Consider the following 27,378-nt stretch of genomic DNA (forward strand, 5'->3'; position numbering starts at 1 on the left):
GAATATAGTGTACAATGCAGAAGTTTCTTGCTATCTAAAGCCTCTATTCTAGCCAAAAATGTATTTCCACCTCTGTCTGGGCCTCATTTTTCAAAAAAGGACTCTCACCCTACTCATGCTGCTTGGCTCCAAGTAACCCCTGCTTGATAATGCATGAGTATCAAGAGCTGATATAAGGAGCAGCAACAAATTCCTCCACCCATGCAATGCTGAACAGCATAGATAGAACACAGTAAATAGTACAAGAAAGCATCAGGTACACAGAGAAGCAGACAGCAAAGCTAAAGGTATGGAAGATGGAAAGAAATGCATACAAAGAATCACTGAAAGACAGAGATAAGCCTTCATTTCTGAAATCTATTGCTTGCATGTTTTACGTATGAAATGTGCAGTGCTCACATTTCTAATTAAAAGCTGTCTTCTCCATTTACAGCCACTTCCACCAGCCACATGGAGAAAGGCATGCATGTGAAATCTTATCTCCAGCCTCACCTGAGGACAGCAATTAGTTGCCTCTATAAAAGTGGTATTCAGTGAAACTGCCTCCAATACTTAGGATTGAGGCCGAGGCATGAGCTTCAGTGTCTCACTGCCTAAATGGAGGTAATTTTGTGAGTACCTCAAGCACCTACAAAACTTAAGTCAAAATGTATGGTGCCTAACAAGGCAGCAGTTTCTAAAGGGATCAGTTTTACTGATCTGAGATAGCACTCTGCAATCAGCACACCTACTCAAATCCCTTTCAGTGTTTTATTTTCCAGTAGAAACTAATCCACACTTTGTTTTCAGAATTAAGAACTTCAATGCTTAAAGAAATTGATTAAGGCCTACACAGCGAGTTTATTTTTATGAGAATGGGGCTAAAAATTTCTGTCAGCATGCCCTCTTTTTTTGCCTTCTCATAACCTGACCGAACTAGAGTCAATTTTCTCTCTCATTTCTCTTCTGCTTCTGCCATTTATTGCTGAGCAGTCATGACTCCTGCCCTTGGAGCAACTCTCATTCTGCTCTAGTCTGGCCCCCTGACACCGGCTGCTTCCTGACTGGAAGGGGAGGTAAAACATATCCCTAATTTTCTGAGTTACAGATCCCGTCTGACAACGCAGGCTTCCCAGACGACTGTAGCACACAGTAATTCTGAGGTCTTCGAGAGAGGATCTACACTTTAGCTTACCTATGAAACAAAACTTCCTGAAATTGTTTTGTTTACTGCACGTGAGCACCATGACTTTGGGGTGCACAGTACACAGGCAGCAAGGCCAAACCTCTTTGGATAGCATTGGACCTGTGGGCTATGTCTAAGTAAACTAAGAGACAACACTATGAACCGAGCACACTGATATATTAACATCCATACTTTTATTTACCATTTTAGCTACTGTCTTTGAAACAGCAATGGTGGTCATCTATATCTATATCTCTGCCTCATTGGCATCCAAGATTCCTGGCATAAGGGCACTAAGAAAAGCTGGAAGTCTGTATAATCATGAAAATCCTTAATACTTGCCTAACCACAATATCCAGGAGGAAACAAAGGGCAGGGAAAAAAAACACCCACAAAACACCCCCCCCCCCCCCCCAAATAACCACAGATAAAAGGCTATCTAATAGTTATATTCTGATTACTTTAAAAGGTGAAGCCAAAGAGCGATCACCTATGCATATGTGCAGAGCTTTCAAACTCTAATCCTCTCTCTGTACTTGCATGCTGTAATGACCAAAAAGTTTCCAAAAGCATCTCACAATCCCTGCTCCCCAAACGGATACACCCCAAAAAGATATACTGATATTCCTAACCATATTTATAGTCCTCTACAGATTATTCTGTTATACATATACATAGGAGGATACAACATTAATAGCGCAATCAGCTCCAAAACACAGAGTATAGAAAGCACTTCTAAGTCTTCATATTGAAGGACAATAACTAAAATTCAGAGCAAACATTCTGTACTAGACTAAAGAAAACAAATGCCAGACCTTGGGAAAACAGAATTCAAAAAATGAGTTCTTACCAATTTTGCTGTTGTTTTTTATACTTCAAAAGTAAAAAACACTGTTCTTCAAAAAGAGCCAGGAACATTGCAATACTCATCTTTAAAAGGTTCTCCAGATGCAAACTTCACAAATGATTGGGATGAAGAAGAGAAGAAGTCCCACTGGGAAGAGATGGCAAGCCTGAAACTGGTGTACTTGTGAATTCAAACTTTTCCAAAGCAGTGTTTTCTTACTCTTAGAACTGTTTGGCAAGAAGTTCTCAGAGGAAGGCAAATATCAGTAAGGAGGGAGAATGCAGAGATAAGTGATCATGCTTTAAATTATAGAATTATAAAGGACACATATGAAACATTTGTATTCTTGGCTTTTTTTCTTGTGAAGATTTCATTTTAATTCACAGTAATCTAGACTTAATACACAGCACTTTCAACACCAGTTTTTGTAGATTAAACAGCTTTTAATGATAATACTAAATATTACGTCTTTGATAGTAATAGTAAGTAAAGACTGTGAAAGTAGTTTTCCTCAAAACAAAAAACCTGGTACCCTGAATTGTAAAAACGTAAAAGAAAAGAGCTTAACCATTAAAATAATTACCTGATGTTATAACAGTTTGCTTCATCTCTAGCAGGAAGTGTGAGGTTTCCTCAAAATTAGGTTTTCAGACAATTAAAACATTGCCAAATTTTCACAAGTCCAACTCCAATTTCTTATACCTCAGGCTTTTGCTTTTTCAGAAGGATCTGTTTAAAACTGTTTGTCCATTCTTAAATAAAAATATTAGGGGAAAAAAAAGTCTCTACCCTAGTTCTCTACATCCATCTTGCAAAGCAGCTTTAAGTCTGTCATTCCTTCCATAGGTTTGGAATTTGTCACATAGAATCATAGAATCATTTAGGTTGGAAAAGACCTTGAAGATCATTGAGTCCAGCCATCAACCATGCCCACTAAACCATGTTATGGAGTACCTTGTCTACACACTTTTTGAGTACCTCCAGAGATGGTGACTCAACCACTTTCCTGGGCAGTCTATTCCAATGCCTGAACATTTACATTTTGGTGTAATTACATATCGGCGTAATGTGCAAAATATCCATTCTGCCACTGCCATGAAATTCTGTACAATTATTACAAATTTCAGATTGCATTTGCACAATAAAGACTTATTAGAGTTTGGCACCTAAATGCTCCAAAGACACTATCTATATGTTCAGTCCCTGAGGCCTCACACCTACTTAATCGCTTAACAGACCATTCTCCAAAAGAAAGAGACTGTATTTCTTTTGGAAGAGCAAGTAGCAGAATGTAACTGCATACGCTTTGTCCCCCAGGCACAAGAACACAAAATTGAGGTGATTCTTATGTGCCTTCCAGGCACATGGCATAAATGCAGAAGAGGAAGAAAGTGCTGCTCTGTAGGGGTACAGGGAGCTGGTAAAGTTTTGATGGGTCATAAGCTTGACTGCAGAAACTTAGAACTAAGTTCTTATGACTCTGTTTATAAATTAATTTTCTGCTAAGTACAGATTTGGGCCATACACATCCTTTAAAACATCAGAGGCCTGATCCACATTTACATAAGCCAGTGTAGACCCCACTGCCAAAAAAAGGGGCATATTTTAGCTCACAGGCCACTGTGCAGTCATCTTAAATGTAACTAGATGCCATCAGTCCCTGGTGATAAGTTGTTTGTTGAGACTTGGACAGCCCTACAGTCCTTTCCTGAACATAAGTATAACTGAGGACAAAAAAATGTTTTGCTTCAGTAGACATTTTAGATGTAGGCCACAAAGTAACTCCAAACACAAAATGTAGTTAACTATCACCTTTTTTGCAGTTGTATGCATTTAAGTATTCAAAATAACTGCCCACAGCTATTAGACACAAAAAAGCATATGCATCCATGCATCTGAGGTGTCATACTGGTCCTTCATTTAACCTAGGAATGAAGGACTCCAAGGACAGCATGTTAACAACTCAGGAGAGAGGCTTCTCCCAGGGCTTTGAATGAACAGCCTGAGGCAGTTTTCCATCAGAACAGCCAGATGGTAGTGTGTCCCGCACTATGTTTCAGGAGAAGGACAGTTTAAAAATATTGTAATGTTAACTTGCTCTCTACTCTTGAAGTTGCAGAAGTCAACTCTCAACCAAAACAGATATTCTGAGCCTTTACCTCTATGATTGTTTTTGACTTTTCATTCTCAAAAGACCAAGATCCTGGGTTCCCATGAGACCATTTAGCCCTAACTGGGAGATTGATAGGTAATATCACTGTGACAGCTTCTAATCAAATTCTCTAGAAACTACAGATTGTTTTCTTAGAGAGTATGATTCTTTACAGCAAGGGCTTTCTCTGCTTCTAAAAGATGATCCAGTAGAAGTTTAAATAGTTCAAAGCAGTTTTAGAAAGAACATGACAAAAACATGTCCATTACCCCCATTAAGTTTGTAAAGTAGATCTTCCTTTGCCAATGCAAAAGTTTGTCTTATTTTTATTTGGCATTTCTGACCCCTAGAAACTGGAAAAGGTATTAAAATTATCCTATACTATTATTAAATAGTTTAAGGTTGTCCAGAGATTATTTCACATCTCAAAGAAATGCTGCTCATGCTCCTGCCAGCTCTCAGTTTCCCAGCAGTGTTGACACTACCTACATGACTAGCCTAAATATATTTTCCCTTAAAGTACCTGCACACTATTGGTGCACAAACAAACAAAAAAACCTGTTCTAAATGACATGAGTGTCTCAGGGACAGAGTACTGCATGAAGGCCTCAGAGGGAAAAGTCTGGCAGAAACTTAGCATAATTCACATAAACATCCTGCGGTCACCAGCACAGCCCAAGGTAGAATCCAACTCTGAAACCCAATACAATTTATGTACACAGGATATACCAGAAAAGATCTGGATTTAGACAGGTATAAAAAGGAACCAGGTAGAAAATATGCTAGTAATGTTAATTTTACTTTTACTTACTAATATGTAGGTAAGCAAATACATCCCACCACAGGTCTATAGACACAGATGGTCTATTTTTTGAAACAATAAGCTCTCTCTGAATGACCTAACATGCATTTGTGGTGACCTAGTATTTCAACGGACAAACACTTTTATGTTTAGGTCCTGAAAAATGGAGAATGTTTAAAGATGCTCAGCTTCATATAAAAATATTTCAAGCTGGTAAATGAAAGGGTTTCAATCCAAAAACCAAATTCCAAATCTCATTCCTGTAACTTCTACTGAATTTGCAGATGGATCTTCTGTACATAAGGATCCTTTTTCATTCTACTGCATCTAAATCTAACACTGAAATTTATTTCTCACTTATCCAAAAAACGTGAAGTATCTTTAGAAAAAAAACACGCCAGCATGCAGAATGAGATTGCAAATATAAAGACAGAATTTTACCTTGTTTCTAGTATAGAATCAGATAACCAGATACTAATTGGATAAGCCACGCAATGGCAATAAGGCCATGTTGAATTGACTCTACCAGATTTAATGATAAATTATGTGATGAAATTAGCATGAATGAAATCTATCAAGCAAAACATAGGTACCATATCAAGTAACAGCATTCATTTTTGTCGTGGTTTAACCCCAGCCAGCAACTAAGCACCACGCAGCCGCTCACTCACTCCCCCCCCACCCAGTGGGATGGGGGAGAAAATCAGGAAAAGAAGTAAAACTCCTGGGTTGAGATAAGAACGGTTTAATAGAACAGAAAAGAAGAAACTAATAATGATAATGATAACACTAATAAAATGACAGCAGTAGTAATAAAAGGATTGAAATGTACAAATGATGCGCAGGGCAATTGCTCACCACCCGCCGACCAACACCCAGCCAGTCCCCGAGCGGCAAATCCCTGCCCCCCCCTTCCCAGTTCCTAAACTAGATGGGACATCACATGGTATGGAATACACCATTGGCCAGTTTGGGTCAGGTGCCCTGGCTGGGCATGAGAAGCTGAAAAATCCTTGACTATAGTCTAAACACTACTGAGCAACAACTGAAAACATCAGTGTTATCAGCATTCTTCACATACTGAACTCAAAACATAGCACTGTACCAGCTACTAGGAAGACAGTTAATTCTATCCCAGCTGAAACCAGGACAATTTTAGCCTTAGCTTCCCAGATCCCACACTTTTTTTGGCTGAAAAATAGTTTAGAGTAACACAGCAAGCTGTCTCAGAACCTTCAGGGTTTATATACATCCTCCCTTATTTTCTATATGTTAAAAAGCCCTCCTAATCATCATATGATATTTTTTCCCTCTGCAGACAAGTAGTTATACTAGCTCTCAAACTGGAAACTACAGCTTGCAGGTGGCTAAATCTTTGCACCATTTGAGTAGTCTGGAATATGTGTTAGGGAAGACAGCCACGTTTAAGTTACACCCCTCTTCATTTCTGTCCGAGGTGAACCTGTGAAGAAATCCAAGATACTTGGAGTAGATGTTCACTACAGATCTTGATCAGCTTTCACTCCCTTAGATTTCAATGCTATAGCTGCAGTGATTAGATATATTCCCAAGCCAGGCAAAATACATTTAAAAAAATACCATTTTAAAGCTCTAATCAGAAACATAGAACTGATGCAATCTGGACAACAGACCTCCTTTGCCAAAGGTTTTCTAAAGTTGACTCTCAAGCACTGTAGAGTCCTACTAAATCCATTCAGTAGTGAGAATAAAATGACATGAAACTATAGCAGTTTCATACTCGAACTATAGTGAGTTTCAAACCTCAGTCACAACAGTATAATATATAGCAAAATGAGTAGATCCATCAGTATTCCTAAGATGCAAACGCACAGTACACAATCTCAAACTAGTCATAGGTGGAGATTGCTCATTCCCACAACAGCTTGGAGCACAGTGCAAGCTAACCACAAGGCACTTACCCTGCTTTTCCCTCTGGTTTTGTAGCAGCTCAACACAGGTTGCAGCCAGACTGCTAAGTAGAATAAAGTTGCTTCAGCTTTTCAGCACTAAGGTCCAACAGCCTGCATAAAGCCAGAAAGGCTGGGTTCAGGCCCAGGTTAAGGCACCTACATTTAAGGCGGTTTAATTTCCACCCCAGCTGTACCCAAACACCATTTATTTCTCCTGATTTTATGTATTACGCAGGCTTACATTCACCTAGTATGGTGACCTGCTCAGAGGTCTTCCCCATTTCATGAAAGTTTGATCAGAAAACAGATGAGCTGAGCACCAGGAGTTGCAGTGTCCTCCTTTTTTTATATCTTGTGTTATTAAAGAAACCCACAGGTTCTACAAGAATTCCTCAAGAAAGATGCTGCATGAGATAAACATACAATTCAGACTCCACACCACAGTCTGGACTATGTGACACAGATCAATGACTCCTTCCCTCCATATCCCATTTCCTATCCTATAGGACTCTCTCACCCCCAGTTCAATGTCCTAACTCTTTATCTTGGTTATTGCAGATTGGTGGAAGACTTCTTCCACTCCGGACCTGTAGCAATACCAGCGTGTCAGAAAATCTTCCTTGAAATCTGGTATCAGTCTTCTGCTGTAGCATATGTTATTGGCAGCAGCTGCTGACAGCAGAGCAGCCTCTTCCTCACTTATGGACCATGAGTTGTTTAACAAAAGGAGTCTCAGAAGCTTTACCTTTATCTACATTCCTAGCTAAGCTACTGCCAGAGAAACTGTTTCAAGAACAAAAACTGGCTATTGGTTACAGATCACACAGAAGAAAATGGCTCATCTGTTAATAAATCAGATGGGGACCTGGCATTTGTGGATTCGGTTCCCTGTCTCTCACCTTCTCTGATCTTTAGTAACTCTGTTAAGGCTTAAGCACATTCACATTACAGCACTTTAACCACATATAATCCAAGCAGCCATTACCTTTCCATGGCTATATTCTTAAGCTGTGACAATTACAAAGTGAAAGGTACAGTCAATTTTCTGTGAATGTCTGGAAAGGTTTAATGGCTTCAGTGGAACTTGCACACCTAAATACAAGAGTAACAGACTCAAAATCTCAAAACACTTAATTTCTGCTTACAAAGTTACCCACTTTTACTTCTGTATGCAGCACAAATACATCAGGCTCTTATTCATTAACTCTGTGGAGATCCTTGCTTACATCTCATCATCAATGGGTGCAAAGTCATCTAACACCACCTCCAGCAGGAGTCCAATTTTTGTTTTTATTTTTCCAGCATTTACCACAGTAACAGCAGGGTCAGAAAGCATCACCATTGAAAACAAGCTGGCAGTTTGGTCAGGTTATCTATCATGAGTTTCAAGAGTCCCTATACTTCCCTGGTATCTGGATAATTTTTTGTATCAGTAGTTTGGGAAGTATTTACCTGCTGCACATATGAACCAGTTTCATATAACTATCTTTCAATCCTCAAATCTTTGAGTGTGAGACCCTACTGGTTAAAGTACTTAAAAAAAAATCATCCTTCACATTCATGTGATTTTTCTCTTACAAAATGCAGGAGACATTGAAGCTTGTGGATTTGAGTCAGGTAATATGGTGTTGCCTATAAAACTTTGTAGCCCTGAAGCATTTTCTGTAATAATAAAAGCAGCCACTTCATTAGCACTTTATTACAAGCAGGTAATTACGACTCTCCTTTATGACAATATAATGCTTGTAAAAATCCAGTCTCACCTAAGTGAAATTAAAAGCAGTCCTATTAATAATCATCAGGAAAAATTAGGCTCCATGGACTCAAGCTTATTTTGCATAAGGGAAAGAGTATAGAAAGTTTATATGTACCCACCAACATAACATTCCTAAGTTTCAATTTAAATCAGTTAAGAGAGAACAGCAATATTTAAAATGCCAGACTTAAAAAACCAAACAAATCCCTTATTTTTAAAGTGAACTCAGACAACTTTTATTTGTTCTGGCTGTAAAAGTCTGGATTTTTTTTTTTCCCCTCCACCTTTGGCACCTGTTTCTAAACAAGAAAGTTTAAAAACAACTCTATGCCAATTGTCCAAACCACAGCAGGTAGTAAGGTCAATGAATGAGACTATTCAGCACACTGGCTACCTGCTCCAGTGGGTACACTTGAAAAAGCAGCTCAGTTACACCTATTTTTCAACAACTGGTTGGAAGAGTCCCCTAATTATGGGATACCTGAGGAAGCTGCTTGAACTTTTTCACCTTTGGGAAAGTATGAGTTGTTCCCACCCTTCTTTTACCATGGCTTCTACTTTATTCACTGTGGTCCAGGGTAGTCTGACAGAAACCTTGAGTCCAGCAGGCACAGAGATAGAACAAAATATTAAATAATCTAATAAGAGAAAAATAGAGCATGAATTAAAGAAAACAAAAATAATCCTCCCCAGGAAAATATGACTATTCAGCATTTTTACGTTTTTATGTGAATGCTCTTTTTACTGTTATATATCGGGTTTTTAAACAAGAACATCAGGAACTTACTAAAGAAAGAACACTTGCAGTAATCTTTAAAGACCAATTACGTATATCAAGCATTTAAAAATCATTTAACATCCTGCGAAATGATGTGGACCTATGGAAAACAAGCATCCCTCCTTCTGTCACTCCCAGGAAAGTTTGATTTCATTTTAGTCAAAATCAAGTTCTTACTAACTCAGCTTACAGAAAAGCTTCATAAACCATTGTATTGACACAACTGAGAATGCAATTAACATCAGGCAGGAGGCTGGAAATAAGCATCTTCAGCTAGAAGGAACTGGAAATCTCTTTACCTGGTTGTGTTTAAGCAGCTCCAGAAACAGTTTTGTGGAACCCCCTCATCAAAATCCAAAGTCAAATTTTCATATTTGCTTAGGCTATTCAATGATCAGGCCCCTTGAAAATTATTTTTCCTAAGCTGTGCACAACGTTAACTAGATACTTCTTCTCTTCACCTCCATCAGGAAGATGGAAGTCCTGCCATCACGTGCATGTTTACATTTTTAAACAAATCTAGTAAAAATCCAAAACTTCAAATATATAAACATTTATGCTACTTAATCAGAAAAGCATTTGTGGTAGAAAGGATGAATATAAATATATAAAACCAGCTTTGTGTTTTCAGTATCTTGAAAACTGATCAGTTTTCATTTAAAGCCACACATCTGATATGTTTCAAATTAATGCATTCATTTGAACAATATTTGTTGGTTTTGCTTTCAGAGACAAGGGAGGGAGGAATAAGGTCAGGCCAGCAGCATACCCAAAGTACAGGAAAACATCTTTCCTAACACCAGTACTTCTGTTTGATATCTTTTACTCTCGTATTGCAAATTCTCTAAGATGGGTGAAGATTATCTTATCTTTATACAAGCACAATGAAATGAGGCCATAAACGATGCAGAGTTGTTAGAAAGCATTCATCAATAATACTACCTGACTCTGAGGAATGTATAATCAGAAATTCAAGTCAGTCTCAAAGCTTTCTCTATAGCCTATGTGGAAAACATCTTTTCCTGAGGTTTCAGAATGGTCATTCAGTGTCTCTGCAAGTTAACTCAGTCAGAATACAACCATAAATATATAAATGGGTGTCATCTATTCAAATATACTGCTATACTAAATAGAGCTCTTGCGATCAAGTTACCTGAGCTGAACAGAACAAACTGGTCAGCAGTCAGTTTTGCAGTGCCAGAATAAATACAGAACATCTTTCCGTTACTACTTGAAAGTAGGACATTTATTCAACCACAAGTATAAGTGTTAGAAGAACTTTAAGTCTATAAAAAGACTAGTAGGGGACTATAGGAGTAACACAGTTTCTTTAGTTTTGTTTGTTTTAAGAGAGAGTTCTTTATTGTATCTCAAAATACAGATATAGATAGGACTGTGCAGCCCTGCAAATTACCTCAACAAGCCTCCTTTAATTACAAAAGATAACATGCATTCTGAAACTCAAAAGAAATCTTATTTATTTTGCAATTAGCAAGGTAAATACTTTCTTCACCAAGATGTTTTCTAGTCCTGTGCAGTCTAAGTGGCTGGAGTTGAAACAGAAAATACCCTCCATGTAAATACAAAGTACAATAATTACAAACCAAACCAAACAACAACAAAAACAGAACACCCCACCCCAGATTTCCCACAGCTATTGAACTCACAAATTTTCCCGCTTCCTATTTCTTTGGGTTCATTTGACTGTGAGCAGGAAGAAGCTGAAAACCCTCTGTATTAATTTTCCCCATTAAGGTACAGTGGAACACTTTGTTCCTCTGCACTGCCATTGCGGGCTTACCTGGCTGCTATCACGGGAGCATGCAAACACTCTTCACCATTGCGTGACGGAATGGGAGAGAGGACAGTTTTAAACCATGTTGCTGAGATGATTTAGGAGTTTCCAGAGTGTCATAAAGTGCACCACAAACTAGGAAACCCAATTACTCCTTTAATTCCATGGCAGGCTTTCAAACTCCTTCAAAATTCTTAAGCACCTTTCCTTGAGAACTTAAAATTGGAGACTGGAGAATTTCTTCACCAGAGATGGTGCTACAACCTACTAGAGTTCTTTGCAAAATCGTAGCTACCATGAGTTTTGGGTATAAGCACTTTTAACAGAGGAAAACTTGTCACAGACTAGGGTAGAGTCTTCAAAGTTTACTTCAGGCAGGTAACAAAATTGGAACTGACATCATCAGAAAGCACTAGTCATACATACTGCACCAGAAGCAGCAAAATAATTGTGTCCACTTAACAGTGTTGAGATTTTATGTCATCAATAAAAAGTTATTCCAAATTTTTCAGATTACTTAAACCACAGGAAAAATCTCCCGCCAACACATTCTTGCCTCTTTCTTCACAGCTGAGATTACTTTAGGTAATCTCAAACTTAAGGAGTAACCCCCCCCCCCCCTCGCCTCCCCGGTTCCTTGGGTACCACATTTTAACATAAATAGTAATTATAAACTACAAAAAATGCAGGATTAAGACTAAAAGGCAATTATTAAAAATAAGACAAATTCCAAGTTAAAGTTGTGAATTATTACTTTCAAAGAACTTGGTTCCTTGAAACTAAGCACATGGTTTCTGCTTAGATGGTGCAAAAATCAAGATCACATACTCTAGGTCAAAACAATAAATCTAAGCATATTCACACTGAAAATCCTCAGCATCAGGAACATATTAATCCAGTTCCCAACTACGACAAGGACCTAACCCAACCTTTCTCTGAGTTTTGCTTCTCCTCTTTCCTTTCTTTGGGGTGGGATTAGGGTGGGGATGGGGTGTGTGACAGGGAGTGGTTGCTTGGTTTATTACAATTTATGCTTAATTAAGATGTTCTTGCTCATAAGCAGTTGCTTATTGTGGGACTCATTCAAGTCACTTTGTGAGAAACTTGCAGGATTGTGGTGAAAGTCAGTTCCCAGTTCCCAAATAATGGTGTCACTTCCATGTTACTTATGCATGTGTTTTCACTGATTCTGTGGGAGTAAGGCACTGAAGCAACAGGGGGTTTTGGAAAGGCTGTGCGACTGCAGGCTTTCCAACAACAAATTGAACATTCAGTAGGCAATTATGATGAAACACTGCAGACTGCTGCGAATAGCGTTAAAGACTCTGCAATTCCAGTACCTACTTCCTATGGTCCAGAGAAACTCTATTTTGAGTCTTTTTATTGCAGTCAAGCTTAGGACTTAAGCTATTACATCGCTATAACATCTACCATGGCTACCTTTACATGGGAAGAAGCAGCCAATACATAACAAAAGCAAGTTCTGAAGTAGTGCAGTGGATCAAACGTTACTCCTGACTATTATGGTAGTAGGACAGGGGGAGCAGGAGGGAGCAAAGACACCTTCATTTGTAAGCAAAGACAACTTTCTAACTGTATAATTATAAAATAAAAGCGTCTAAATGTTTATACTTTGAAAACAGGTATGCAAATAACCTTTCTTGTTTAAAATGTGCTGTTACTGTAAATACATATACACAAGTATGTCTACTGCATATATTTCTGCACGTGCAAATATATACCAAAGCCTACCTTTCATATGCATGCTTAGAGCTAGATGTGTGTTAGTGCTCTGCCAATAGGAAATATCCACAGCAACAGGGAAAACATACAAAAGCAGTGAACTCCAATTCTACCTCAATTTCCCATACCCACAAAAAACAAAACCTCAAACCAAAGAAGTAGCATAAGATAGCACAATAGGGTGGAGCTCAGGTTAAACATAAGGACAACAGATTTGCCTGTATATACCTTTTGACCCCACAATCATCCCTATTTATGCAGACACACACACAGAGTATTCACCTTCCTGCCCAGAAGGACCCAAGGCAGGAAGTGAGGCTGCTGGGCAAATATCAGTGTACATTATTGGTGATTCTCTAACATAAGTGCGTCTGCTTTGGGGGTATTTATGAATTAGGCTAGAAATTAGCACGAAACCGTGTGTGCATAAAACTGTTGCCTGCTGTTCTTAACTTTCTTAACCAAATATTGTCAAATTAGCAACAACCACACTTCCCACTGAGGGCTGCATATTTAAGTGTTTTAAAATCAAAAGCTATTTTTGGGTTTATGTGAACCAAAAAAAGAGGCTGGAGTTGCATTTCTTCAAGGAGGAAATAAACTCTATGCCCATATATTTGCTGCCTCTGTCAAAAGTGGATGACTGGATTCTCATTTGAATTTGTAGAGACTAATTTTTAAAGGAAGCACCTTGAGAAGTTACACAACTTGAGGACAAAGCTTCCTTCTCCAAAAGATTAAAAGGAACAGAATGCATATATGGGGAGTAGAAATGCCATCTCAGTTGGGCAAACATTCTCTGAAAACCACTGACCAGATTGGGCACGCAAGCTTAATGGAGAAAGCAGGCTTCAATCTGAAGACCCCTGCAGCAGAAAGGGTTTATTTACAAAAATGGAACATAGTGTTGTTTAGAGGACGGCTTAGGAAGAAGAATAGAAGAAAAGAACTGTTCAACAATACATTAAATAAATTATTGCAGCAGTCTAAGTCACAACATTAATACAGCCCTCTAGTAAGCAAAGGTATTAGCACAATTGTAAGCAGGATAGACTTGATGGTCCATTGGTCTCCTTCAGTACAGTAACTTGTGTTCTAGGATATTTGCCATAATACATAAAAGCCAAAAAAGTTGTCACTTGAAGAGTGTGGAATTAAACAAAGACACAAAGCAGGTAAAATTCAGCCCACGTTAACCTGTCATTCCATAGGATAGCTGCACAGCTCAGGGCCACCAGCTCAGTTCTTTGGTTGGAACAGTAACAGGTGTCCCTTCTATACCTACCATGCATGAGAACTCACAGTAACGCACACTATTTATTAGTATTCCTATAAGATAACATGCTAGTACCCTTGCCTGACTACAGTATTTCTACTATTGGTATTAGGATATGGGTGCATACATATGCTTCTGCATAGATATTGCCTGTACCTCACCAAAAGGCTCCCCAGACAGCTTCCACAAATGGCATAAATTAACTTGAAAAAAAAATACATGCTTACTTCATCAGGACAGTAACTTGTAGCACATGCTCAGCTTCCTTTAGTAACAACACATATAATTTATCTTTGATTTTCCACTGATTTTCGGTACAAGGGAAACAAAGTATTTCAAACTCATCCAAAAATCTCCTACAAGACTGAATACCATATAAAAATATCAAAGAAGTCTGTAATTGGCAAAGTAGTTTTAATACACAGATAATTTATATGTAGGTATTTTTGCTGAGAATGTTTGATAAAAGCAAAGTGTACTATATATTTAGCTCTATTGGTTTCATCCTAAATGAGAAATGTTTGTTTCTTCTCTCTTATTTTGGCCTTCGATCTTAAATGAAGTTTGAGACCCAAACAATTCAAGGACTGAAAGTTACTGCCTATTTAGTACTGAACACTAATAAAAGTGATGCTGAAACACTGTAAGTTTCCATTATTTATTAAAAAAAAAAAAGTCACAATGTGTGGATACAGTCTCTTAAGCAAGACTGGTTTAAGAAACTTTCTTAATGGCTAAAAGCAGTTTATAAACTGAAGGAAAAAAAAAAAGAAAAAAGAGATAAGCTGAAATCAAGTTTGATCCACCAACAGTAAAACAGCAGTAGTTTAAGTTTACTAAACTGAAACCATTTAATAGGAAAAACATGCATCTAGTAAAAGTACAGCAATAACTGCCTTTGATTGAACAATCTTAAAAAAAGTTAATTGCTGACTGCAGAAAAGCTCAAAAAAGCTCCATCAGCCCCAAACATCAGGCTGTATAACACTTGCAAATTTAAGCAGTATGGATTTCAGAGCATTTGTTACAACTACACACAATGAAGTTCTCATTGTGTAAGGTAAGCTTGCATTTCAAGAATTCATAATACAGAAACATTACTTGCAGAATACATCATATACATAGTACTGTACCTCTGGCATCAAAACAGAAGTCTAGAAATATAATGTGAAGATAACAATCTCCTAAAATAATAAAAGTAATCTTCAGGTTATCACACAACTCCCTTATTAACATCTTAACTGACTTTAAGTTCTTCACTTGTATCCCAATGAACAATTACAGCTCACCAAAATTCAAGATGTATATTTCTTTCCTGAAAGCATTTACAGAGAAATCCAAATGAAGCACTTGGGTAACATTGGAAAAAATCATGAACTTGTAAGTAAGGTTGGTAATTCTTTCTCAGTTCTAAAAACAGAGGGGCTGTAAAATTTTAGAAAATACAAGGTATGAGCAATACAATTTCATCAACAGTAAGAAATCCAAGGGGCAGGAAAAAAACCCCCACAACAACAAAAAACCTTAACAGGATCTAGGATGACTGCCCAAAATAGATTTGCCCACCCCTAAAAAACACACATATACACACAGATAATTACTGCTTACTGATTTTGGGGGAGGAGCTTATGCCCAGCAGTCACCCAACTGGGGGAAAATTGTATAAATACTCAAGGGTGACACTTGAAATCATCAGCTTCTGCTCACTCACCAGTGGCAGAAGAACTCCTCAATAGAGGAGGATTCACTGCTCTACCACTCTGCACTGGAGATCCACAACATCTTGGTATGTTAATGATTTCATTTCATTCTATTTGGTTTTGAAGGTAACTTCTACAGGATAAATGTTTTCTGGCTCAAAGGGAAGGGGGTTGATATTTAAGGGCCAGTGACAGCATCCTTACTGCCACTGGGGCTATTTGAAAGGCTACAGATAAAAGTCTGGTTTCAAGCAAGGCAATGTGAGATTTTTGCCATTGATGCTGAGGGAGCCAGGAGTTCATGCTTCATTTGCTATAGCATTAGACAGAGGTAGTAAGGTCGTTGTGGGGTGTCTATGCATTTCCCCTGAAAACTTTTCTTCATTTCAGGAGTTTTGATATATGCAACTCCTGAACTTACTTTTGGAGCCCTAGTGTAACTAGGAAAATAATCACTGTTTCTGAGGATAGTGGTTTTAAATAGACTGGCATCCATTTAAAATCATTCTTTTCCTAAGAGTGAGAGTATCACTTTTAAGCTATTTATACAAGACCTGTATTATTCAAAGTGATAGCAATACTGATTCCCTTTTTCTTAGAGGATTTTTCACAACTAGTGAAAGCAGGAAGAAGTAAGCACAAAATCGTGTTACTTTTAATACCAATACTTAAAGAAAACTCACTTATTCATGCACAAGAACGAGAATTGAACAGCTTTTCTTTATAACAAACTTTTTCTCCCCTTTCTAACACAGAACGGATTTGGAAACATGCATTTACAAATATCCTTACTGCTGCTGTTTTGTCTGAACATTGTCCATGGTAGTGATGGATATTTTTCTGAGCGATATCAGAAACAATCCAGCATCAAGGGGCCACATTTTCTACCATTCAATGTAAAGAGTCAAGGTAAGTTTACTATTTTCTGATAATAAAACTAACGCAATCATTCCTAGTGGGTCAATACATGAACAAAAGCTCTTTGTTTATACTATTGGTATTCAACTTTCACTAACAGTTTAGGTTCATTAAAATAATGTCATCACTGCAGAAAGAACTGGCAGTGGCTCTAGCAGTTGCCTCTTATTGACAAAGATGTACACTTGCCACGGACAAATTTTTTTTACACAATAATCACTAAAGGCTTATAGACCAGAAACAAAAATCACAGCTACAGATTTGATCTTCAGTAGTCGGAATAATACAACATGACTGTGTACATAATTATGTGCAACTTGCTAATTATCCTCAAATTTCTTGATCGAACAGTGGGGTTTCTAACAATAGACCTGTCATCTACAATACTCAGAAAGAACTTTTACATATTCTGTCACAGAACTTAGGTGTGAATTTAAATACGTATCTGATATACATGGCCAAATGAAGATCTGTTTAACAACTAGAAAGGCAAAATAAATTGATATATAGTTGTAAAAATGTGACATAAACCTCTACATAGTTTTTTCATGAGTGATTTAAGCTTATACTTTAATTACCAGACTAATCTCATAGTAATACAACAATTCTAGCTTTATTATAAAAAGTTATCTTCATTTCATAAATCAGTTGTAACAGACTGTAAAGGCAATATATAATTGCAATGCTACACATTGTGACATCTTATTTCTGGGTATCCTCTCTGTCCTTATAAGACAAACGGGTGGCTATACTTAGTGTTTGAAACTATTTGAGTTCTGTTTTATTGTTCCATGCTTAGGCCAAAGCCTTTTTTAAAAACTTGAAATCAAAAGTTCTGACTTCCTAGGTACTGCATTTATTTCATGAATTGTCCCCCAAAGTATGATCAGTAGTCTCTATTGAAAATTATCATCACTAAAATTAAAAGAACTGAATCTTCCTTGTGAACATCCCGCTCTCTGCCCCGCCCCAGAACAACATTATTTTCTTTCAGACATCAACAGGCTATTCAGTTTTACAGATGTGGGAGTCCAGTCATTCAAAATTGCTTGCAAGTCTTCATTTAGGGAACAAGCATCAAAATTGAGGACTGGAAAACCACTGCTATTCTTCAGTCTGGAAAACAAGCATCCTATAGAGGGGTTTTTAGAAAAGTTTAAAGAGGGCAGACTGTTAGACATCATAATTTCTAGTCTGAGATGATCATGGAAGAATAAAACAGGAGTCTACAGAACCAAATTCACCTAACTATTGCCTAGCAAGTTCTTCCGTATGCAAGTAGCTCAAGTAGCATATGGCAAGTTTTTCATTATAGCTTACTTTTCCTATTTGGTCACCAAACATTGGCTTCTAGAGATTTAGTTACGAATAAATTATCTTTTTTTTTTTGTATAACTTTGTGAAAAAGCAGCCTGGAACTAAAATTTCAGTCTAGACCCAGACTGGTGACTCAGGGCAACATGTAATAGATCATACAATTTCTGTTGGCAATCAAAACCTATTAAAGCTTCATTTAATTTGGTGAAATTGTATTAACAGTTTTAAGTGTCTTGTTCTTGACAGCTCTCCAGTCAGAACACACTTTCCTTTTCTGTAGGTATTTAGTGTTATCATTTTTTAAAAGTAGCAGGACAATTTTTAAACCAGTAGCTCTTTGGCTTGAAAACTTTGAAAAGTCCTAGCTGAGAATAATCATTAAATTAAGTCTGACTGTTCAGCAATGCTCAAATAAGCCATTACTACAGCTTTTGTTAAAGTCTTCATACTTAATTCAATACATAAATAGGGTTTGACTGCACTCAGAGAACGTAAACCAATTTTGCATCAAGATATGTGCCAAGACATATAAAAGAGTAGCCAACCACTACTTCGATTTTCCTGGTAAAAATCCTACTTCATTGATGCAGTCAGCTGTCCTTTCCTCAGAGGACTTACCATTGTCTCTAGACAACACAATTACCAAACATTTTGATCTAAAAGCAGCACAACTTTGAAACAATATAGCTCCTCACAGAAAATCTCTATAACATCATGAATAGTGACAAAGCCTTTAGCATCTTATGCAAAAAGGCAATACCCACCACTTTGTGAACCTAGGACCGATACGAAGTTGCATCCAAAACACAGTAAAAAAGCAAGAGAAGCACTCTGAAGATAAAGTCTGATGCAATTTGCCACCGCCCAAAAAAAGATAATTTAATCAAGTGCAATTACTGCATGTTACTTAAACACAGCTGAATAAAATGAATGTTGCCCAGGCTGCAGAAATCAAATTCTGACTGCTAAAGAACAAAATACATTTGATAAGCCTGGACATAGTTCCTCGAGTTATTGTTATGAAAGAGCAGACCTGGCTGGGGTCACTGTTGTCTTCTGCCAAAGTACCCACATAAATGCTTGGGTTTGGATTTGATGCAGTTGATGTATAAACCTATTTGTATTTTTCCCCTAATGCCTTACAACTGAAACAACATTAGCTCAGGAACTCATTTAGGTATTTGTATTGAGGCTTCGATCTGACCTGCCTGTGTTGTCTGATGTGAACAGGTAGTTTAAGTTCTATCCATAGACAGAACCTATGGAATAAATTCTGAGTCCTCCAGTTGAGTAAGCTGTTTTGTCTGATGGCAGCTCTCTTTATCTGTGGTGAAGAGAAAAATATGTAACATGTAAAGAACATTTACATGCCACTTCTGCTCCAGGGTACATGCTAATTCTGACAGGCTTAAGCCTTTCCAAATTATTTTTTCATATGATGTAGTTCTTAAAATTTGCCATATCTTATGCCACCTATATAACAAGAAAACCGACTTGCAATTGCACCCTGCTGAATATGGGATATCAGTAGTAAGAAATCCAACAGTATCAGTAAGAAACCAAAGACTGCACCAGACTTGTCACTGGTACTCACAGATTCCACAATCTCCTTTGCAGCTGAGGATGCATGTTTGCATTTTTAGTTTGTCAGTAAATCACACAGATTGCTTTCTTTCTATATGTAGGATTTTAACATCTTCCTTTTCACTGTCTTAAGGAGGATGAGATAGGAAGGTATGCAAAATAAGGTGATATGCATTTGTGCCAATTTTATGCATCAGCAAAAAAAGAAAATGCACTCTCTACACTTGGTATATAAGAACAATTTCCCTGGCAATATAGGAAGAAAGCAACCTTGCAGATCCCATATCAGACTAAAATCAAATGTATTTCATATACACATCTCTATTATTTTTTTAAAATACAATAGGTACAAGAATAGTTTTATTCCTCCTTCAACTCATTTTGGTTCATCAAGACTAGCCACCAATTGGAAAAAGGAATTAATTATCTAAGAGACAGCAGAATCACCATTGCATAAACTTTCGCACACATTGCTCTAAGAGGCTGAAATGCAAATTTTAGCTGATCTAATTGTTGATCAATTATCAATCTTTTCTAAATAAGCAACAAACAGAGCATGTTGCCATTATAAAAACCAGAATCCAGGCTCTTCCTATAGCCCTCAGTTTTGTTTTTTTAAAGTGACTTCTTAAATTAACATTCATCATAGGTATGGTATTTTGTTCTATAATGCTGCCAGTTGCTGCAAACTACTGAAGTAGTCTCACAACGTCCATGTTAATCTTGTCTGTAATGTCCCACAAATCAGCAACCTAATTCCAACACAAAGCTGCAAGCTCCCCCAAAGTGCACAGAAAACTAAGCAGTGAGCTTGTTTGTTTATTCCTCTGTGTGACATTTGGTTAAGTGGCTCCACCTGCTGTTTTGATAACTGGGAAAATAATGTATTATTAAAAATACAAAACAATGCCAGAATTCTGACTGCAGTAAGATGAATTATCAGTTGTGACCTCACCACCGAGTGAAATTTTTATGACAAACAAAAATCTTTAAGACCGAAAAAACAGAGCCTTGGCCCACTTTTGGAAGTGGGGGGGGGAGGGGGGGAGAGGACAAATATCTCACCAAAATGTATCACACACTAGTTTCAGGAAAGCAGCTACACCTGCACAGGAAGCTTTCTCTGGTTTTGTTCACCATCAAGATGTAAGTCTGATGACTTGCTACATCAGTTACCTGCTGGTTTTGGGTTTTCTTTTTCCTTCGTTAATACTTGCACAGCAACTTTTAAGCTCTCTGATGACCCTAAATGTATTGAAGTCATGAAAAAATTCTAGAAGCCTTGTAGCTCACAACACAACTCCAACAAATTTGCACTTGTAAGAGCTCTGAGACAATTCTGCTCTGAACATCGGGTTCTCAGTGACCAAACACAGTATTAGAAACTTGACTTCTATGAGGCTCAAGTTAAGTTAACCCTTCACACATTTCACCATCATGCTACAAGTCTGCAAATCTGTTAGAGCTGCCCTGGTTGACCTGTTTCCTCTCTCTCACAGGTGTGCAGATAAGGGGTGAACAAGGACCCCCTGGTCCCCCAGGCCCTATTGGACCAAGAGGACAACCAGGTCCTGCAGGAAAGCCAGGGTTTGGAAGTCCTGGTCCCCAAGGACCCCCTGGCCCCCCAGGACCACCTGGATTCTCTGCGGTTGGAAAGCCAGGCATGCCAGGTCTACCAGGAAAGCCAGGAGACAGAGGACTAAATGGTGAGAAAGGAGAAGCTGGACCTGTCGGACTCCCAGGAGCAAGAGGGCCACAAGGACCCCCCGGCACTCCTGGCCCTGCAGGACTGTCTGTTCCTGGCAAGCCAGGACCACAAGGCCCTCCAGGAGCTCAAGGGCCGAGGGGCCTCCCTGGCGAGAAGGGAGAGCCAGGTATCCCTGGAATAAATGGACAAAAGGGAGAAAATGGATTCGGCGTTCCAGGCCGCCCGGGTAACAGGGGTCTTCCAGGCCCACAGGGGCCCCGGGGCCTCCCGGGTCCTGCTGGGGTAGGGAAGCCCGGCGAAAACGGTCTTCCAGGTCAGCCAGGTATGAAAGGTGACAGAGGCTTACCAGGTGCACCCGGAGCGGCCGGTATGCCTGGTCCCCAGGGTCCCCCAGGAGAACCTGGAGAAGCTGGCATTGGCAAGCCTGGGGCAATGGGACCACCAGGAGCAGCAGGCGTCCCTGGAGCCAAGGGACACCCCGGACCTGCAGGCTTGCCTGGATCCCCGGGTCTTCCAGGATTTGGAAAGCCAGGATTGCCAGGGATGAAGGGACACAGAGGCCCTGAAGGTCCTCCTGGCCTTCCAGGACCTAAAGGTGACCAAGGCCCGGCTGGTGTGCCAGGAGAACCAGGGCCTGCCGGACCCCCAGGGAACATGGGCCCTCAAGGACTCAAAGGCTTGCCTGGTGAGAACGGCCTACCCGGGCCCAAAGGCGACATGGGCCCTGCGGGCCCCCCGGGGTTCCCAGGGGCCAAGGGCGAACGGGGTCTACCGGGGCTAGAGGGAAAACGAGGATACCCAGGTGAGCAGGGTCTTGCTGGTCCTAAGGGACACCCAGGCTTCCCAGGTCCAAAAGGCGACACTGGCCACGCTGGGCTACCTGGCTTGCCCGGTCCAATGGGTCCCCAGGGAGTTAAGGGAGTGCCAGGGATCAACGGTGAGCCGGGCCCCAGAGGGCCTTCGGGAATACCCGGGATCAGAGGCCCCATTGGCCCTCCTGGCCTGCCAGGAGCCCCTGGTGCGAAAGGTGAGCCCGGGGCACCAGGACTGCCGGGCCCTGCAGGTATTTCTACAAAAGGTTTAGCCGGACCCATGGGACCACCTGGACCCCCCGGCCCTAAAGGCAACAATGGAGAGCCTGGCTTGCCAGGCCCGCCAGGTCCTCCTGGTCCCCCTGGCCAAGCCGTAATGCCACAGATGCCCGACAGCTACGTTAAAGCAGGAGAGTCTCGGGAGCTATCAGGAATGTCCTTCGTGAAAGGAGGAGTAAACCAAGCTCTTACAGGGATGCCAGTGTCTGCTTTCAGTGTCATCCTCTCAAAAGCCTACCCTGGGGCAACAGTCCCCATCAAATTTGATAAAATCTTGTACAACAGGCAGCAACACTATGACCCCAGAACAGGAATCTTCACCTGCAGGATCCCTGGACTGTACTATTTCTCCTACCATGTACATGCAAAAGGAACAAATGTTTGGGTTGCGCTCTACAAAAATGGCTCCCCGCTCATGTACACCTATGATGAGTACAAGAAAGGATACCTTGACCAGGCTTCTGGCAGTGCTGTCATCGATCTCATGGAGAACGATCAAGTGTGGCTCCAACTGCCCAATTCAGAATCTAATGGTCTCTATTCCTCTGACTACGTTCACTCCTCTTTCTCAGGTTTCCTATTTGCTCATAACTAACAACATCCCACTTACACTGTCCTGACACTCTCTCCTTCAGACCGTTTTAATTGGGCGCTGATCTGATTTGTCATTAGCAGGTCATGCAACTTCAATTTTGCAACAGAAATGGAGGAGGGAGTGAGAAAGTAGAAGAGATTGGTTCAAACCTAGTAGAATAATATTGTATGTTTTTAGAGAATTGTCGCAAGAAATTTTTTTCAAATGATGATCAATTGTCTGACTGAATGCAACATTAAAATTTTATGAGTTAATATAATGCACCAGCATTTTTGGTTTTTTTTTGTTGGGTCCCCCCCCCCCCCCCCCCGAAAAAAGGAAAACCAGAATTTCTAAATATCACTTCTTATAACACATAAAGTAGCCATTCCAGGACTCTAGATCATACTCCACTATACCTGAATTAACTGAAGGTATTATTCAAAGGACACAGTCTCAGATACACCACAGTCATCACAACAGCTGGACAATATACTTGAGGAACAGTCAGCTTCATCTTTAAACTACAGAACAGGAGTCAAGAAAACAACTCTAATACAGTGCATACCAGGTCACAGTTTTAATTTACTTCCACTTTTCTTATTAATGCATAACTACCTTGGAGAAAGGTAGATTTGTGAATTATTACCTGTTACTGAAGATCTAAGACTTTCACAATATGAAAAAGCAACTAGATTTGAAGCCTAGAAATCCACTTAGCTTTGTCTGATGCATATTTTGTAATCTGCAACAAACTAGTTCAATATTTTTTAAGCTCCTAACATTCTGTAAAACTACAATATTTAGTACTGTAAAACAACTATCACCAAGTCCAGACATTAAGAACGTATCTTCAGAAGCATGCAGACACTCACAAAATCAGAACAGCTTTACCACCCCAAAATTGGAGACAATCTTTGCACCAATTTTCCCTGAATAACTTCATTCCTTTAACACACAATAGTCTGGGGAATATATTTACTTCTTACGGTAAATTTATCAAACGATGACAGTAATTAGTCAGTAGACATAATCATATTTACCATACCTACATACACTCATGTCTCACAAACATTAGACATTGCATTAATCTGTTGTGGCACTATGAAAAGTTAATGGTATAAAGTAAGCTAGCTTAATAAAATTAGTGCTTATAAATTATGAAACCGTAATAGTTTGATCACACATGTCTTCCAATGACAGTTACCATTCGTGTGCTTTAGAAGTATCATATACATCAAAACCTTAGGAACTCAAAATATTTTTAGCTTCAGTTTTTAAAACAGAAATTTTTAATCACCTGCACTAAAAGTATGTAGGCCTATGTTTAAAAGTTTTGTGGTATTACCATTTCTTCATGAAAGCAGAACCCGAGGCTTGTTGTGTTGTATATGTTTGAAATCAGCAGTTTCCCCAAGTACTTGATAATACATTGGGATTAATAAAAAAGTGAGGACACCTTTAGGTTGATCCATCATTAGCAAAACTATATAATGTTTTGGAAACTGTAAAGAGCTACCAAGAATGTAGCTTTGCAGAATTGGTTTTTTTCCTCCTCTTATTAAGTGCTGCTGGATAAGGAAGCCTGTGGTTTAGGCTATACTTCAGTAAAATAATGAATGCTTAAGTAGAGAGTGTAATGTGAGATCTGCTTATTTTAGCAGCCAAGCAGACCTAGACGAGCAAACTGGTACTACTATTATAAACACTGCACACAAATATTTGTATGGAAATAATATGGACAGTACCACAATTTATAAGTAGCAATCTTGTGATAATTTTTTTTCCAAGCCAAAATAAAACCCAAGACACTTGAGTCTGCATTGTTTATCCCCACTTTTCTACCTTCCTGTTTTAGGTCAAGTATTAATTACAGATCTCCTAAGAATTATATCTTTTTTGCACTAAAAACGTTTTCCTGGGCAGTCACTTGCATTAGTTCAGCAGCACTTTCCAGTATTTAAACATAGCATGTGCTGCTGCCCATATATTCAACCAATCTGGCACTTTTGTTTTGGAAACAAATAGAGGGACTGGGTACTGGAGCTGGAAAATACTGCTCAGTAGTTGTAAAGTTTCTGGTTAATTGCTTTACATATGAAATGTATGCCAAAGCACATGTTTAAAATTGTTGGAGATGCTTGGTGCTCAGCAGTACATTACTGTCCCGTGATTCCAATTAACTAGTGTCTGCACAAGAAACTGGGCACAGACAGTATTCTTAAAAGCACAGTTCACTAATCCTCACCGTTCATCCACTTTAAACCAGGTTTTGTCCTTTAATGTCTTTGTTCCTCGAATGAGCACATAGGACTTCAAATAACTCTATGGCTTAGTACCTCATGCCCGTCTTTTTTGAAAGCTTTTCATAATTGTTCAGACATTACATAAGCAACTCTTAACATTGAAAAACTAGAGATTACACACCAAGTTGTGGCACGAGCACAACTTATACTTTGATTTTAGTTTCAGATTCTCAATTTAGAGGGGACCTTGAGAAGGTCTGTAAGATTTTTAAGTTTGTTTTCCAATATTTTCTCCACATGAAGATCAGCAGCCTAAAGATAAAGCTCTTCCAGAAACCACATCTCTTCTGGATCATGGGCATTAGAGGAAAGAAAAACCAATATGAGATTAAAATGAAAACAAAGAGCCTGTAATAGTATAAAACTCACTTCCAAAGAACTACTGAAATTTTTGGAGCCTTAAGTAGTCAAACACATGAAGCACCCAAATAATCCCTTCTGTATTTAGCCGGAAAGCACAGCAGAGAAGTGTAACAGATTTACTTGCTTCTATCTTTGTTGCAGTTTTCACAATTAAGACAAATAAAGATCTCTCATCACGGGACTACATCGACATTAGGAATTTCTGATGTTTTGCAGAATTTTTGGAGGATTCTTTCTTATTAGTCAGAAAAGCATCGTTGCTTTTTGTTTGTTGTACTTGAAGTTGCATATAAAAGATATCACACGCATATCACAGATATCTACGTTCATTATCTTCTGCCAAAGCAGGGTAATACCATAAACTTGTGACTGAAAACCTCTGTGTACGTGTGCATGTTTTGGGGGAAAAGATGGAGTAGTTTAGAAAGATCCAAAGTTTTCCTCCCCGAAGTAACACTTCCTGTATATCAGCATGCCACTTCAGAATGCTGATCAATCACATTAGAAAAAAAAACAAAAATGAAATGCAAGTTATTAAAAACCAGGGTTTAAGTCTAGCACTTTCTTTCTCTGATAATTTTCCTTTTTGTAAAGGATAGTCAGTGGCAAATTTCTCAGCTGCACCCTTGAAAGCTGAGAGCAGATTCCATCAAGCCTTTTCATGGGCAATTTATGAAGTCTCTGCTGCCACATTAGCCATGAACTTTTTACTTCCAAAATGAAACATAAACTTATAAACTTATTGAAAATATTACAAGTATATCATTTTCCCTATATAACCACAGATGCTATGGTTTTCAGAAGTGTCAGGGGAATTATGGGGAGAGACAATTGTGCAAGAGAAAGCAAACTGCCTTTAAGAGAAGAAATTTTACAAAATTCTGCTCTACAAAATTACATTAGGCAACTTCCACAAAACCTACTGATTTCTCCATCAAAAAAATCACCTAATCTGAAATTTTTCACATGGAGATAATTATACAATACTTCAAGTCCTCATTACACCTCTGAAGATCAAACTTGTTTCCATAATGTGTTGTGGACCTCTGTCCATGGATTTATATAGTGTAAAATGCATTGCCACATGACGTTTCCTTTAAAATTGCTCTTTACTAATGCCTATAGAACATACACTAAATGGACCACATAGAAAGTAATGTTAATCACCTTAAAATTGCAAAATATTCCAGTAATAAGTTAAAGATTTACAAAAAGGATTCTCAAGTAGATTTAATGCTCAACTTGGATATCAGTTGCAGAGGGCATTCTTGCACGTATTATTAGGTAAGAAACGACCATTTGACAAATATGAATATCTGTGTTCCTTGCCATCTGACATCGTACTTTTCTGATAGTATTGTTTAATAGATTCTCCCTTTTTTTTAAAATTTTTTTTTTTTTTTGAGTTATTCTTCACAAAGGAAGGCCTGAATAATACAAGACTATTTTGGAACCCTTTTAGTTTCCCTCTGCAAGCCTCAGTTCTTCACTTCTTTACAAGTAGGAGAGTGGGTTAATACCCTTCATTAGGCTGAGTCAGGACAATCATGCCTAACTGAAAGAGCCATCCAA

General features: G+C 38.8%; 2 protein-coding genes across 3 annotated transcripts in view; one reads left to right on the forward strand and one right to left on the reverse strand.

Moving 5' to 3' along the window:
- COL10A1 (collagen type X alpha 1 chain) overlaps positions 1–23,418 on the forward strand; it is a 40,700-nt gene extending 17,282 nt beyond the window's left edge. Inside the window, exons 1-3 of one of the 2 annotated variants that reach the window (XM_075046767.1) lie at positions 15,569–16,031; positions 16,701–16,854; positions 21,264–23,418. In XM_075046767.1, the coding sequence (XP_074902868.1) occupies positions 16,716–16,854; positions 21,264–23,158 (2,034 nt within the window). In that variant the 5' untranslated portion in view covers positions 15,569–16,031; positions 16,701–16,715 and the 3' untranslated portion in view covers positions 23,159–23,418. Of the gene's footprint in view, positions 1–15,568; positions 16,032–16,700; positions 16,855–21,263 lie in introns of those variants that run through there. The other variant, XM_075046766.1, reaches the window with a different exon arrangement.
- Positions 1–27,378, reverse strand: part of NT5DC1 (5'-nucleotidase domain containing 1) — a 151,682-nt gene that overhangs the window by 110,956 nt on the left and 13,348 nt on the right. The gene's annotated exons all lie outside the window — the stretch shown is intronic.

This window comes from Buteo buteo, chromosome 15 (assembly GCF_964188355.1).
Source record: "Buteo buteo chromosome 15, bButBut1.hap1.1, whole genome shotgun sequence".
NCBI lineage: Eukaryota > Metazoa > Chordata > Aves > Accipitriformes > Accipitridae > Buteo > Buteo buteo.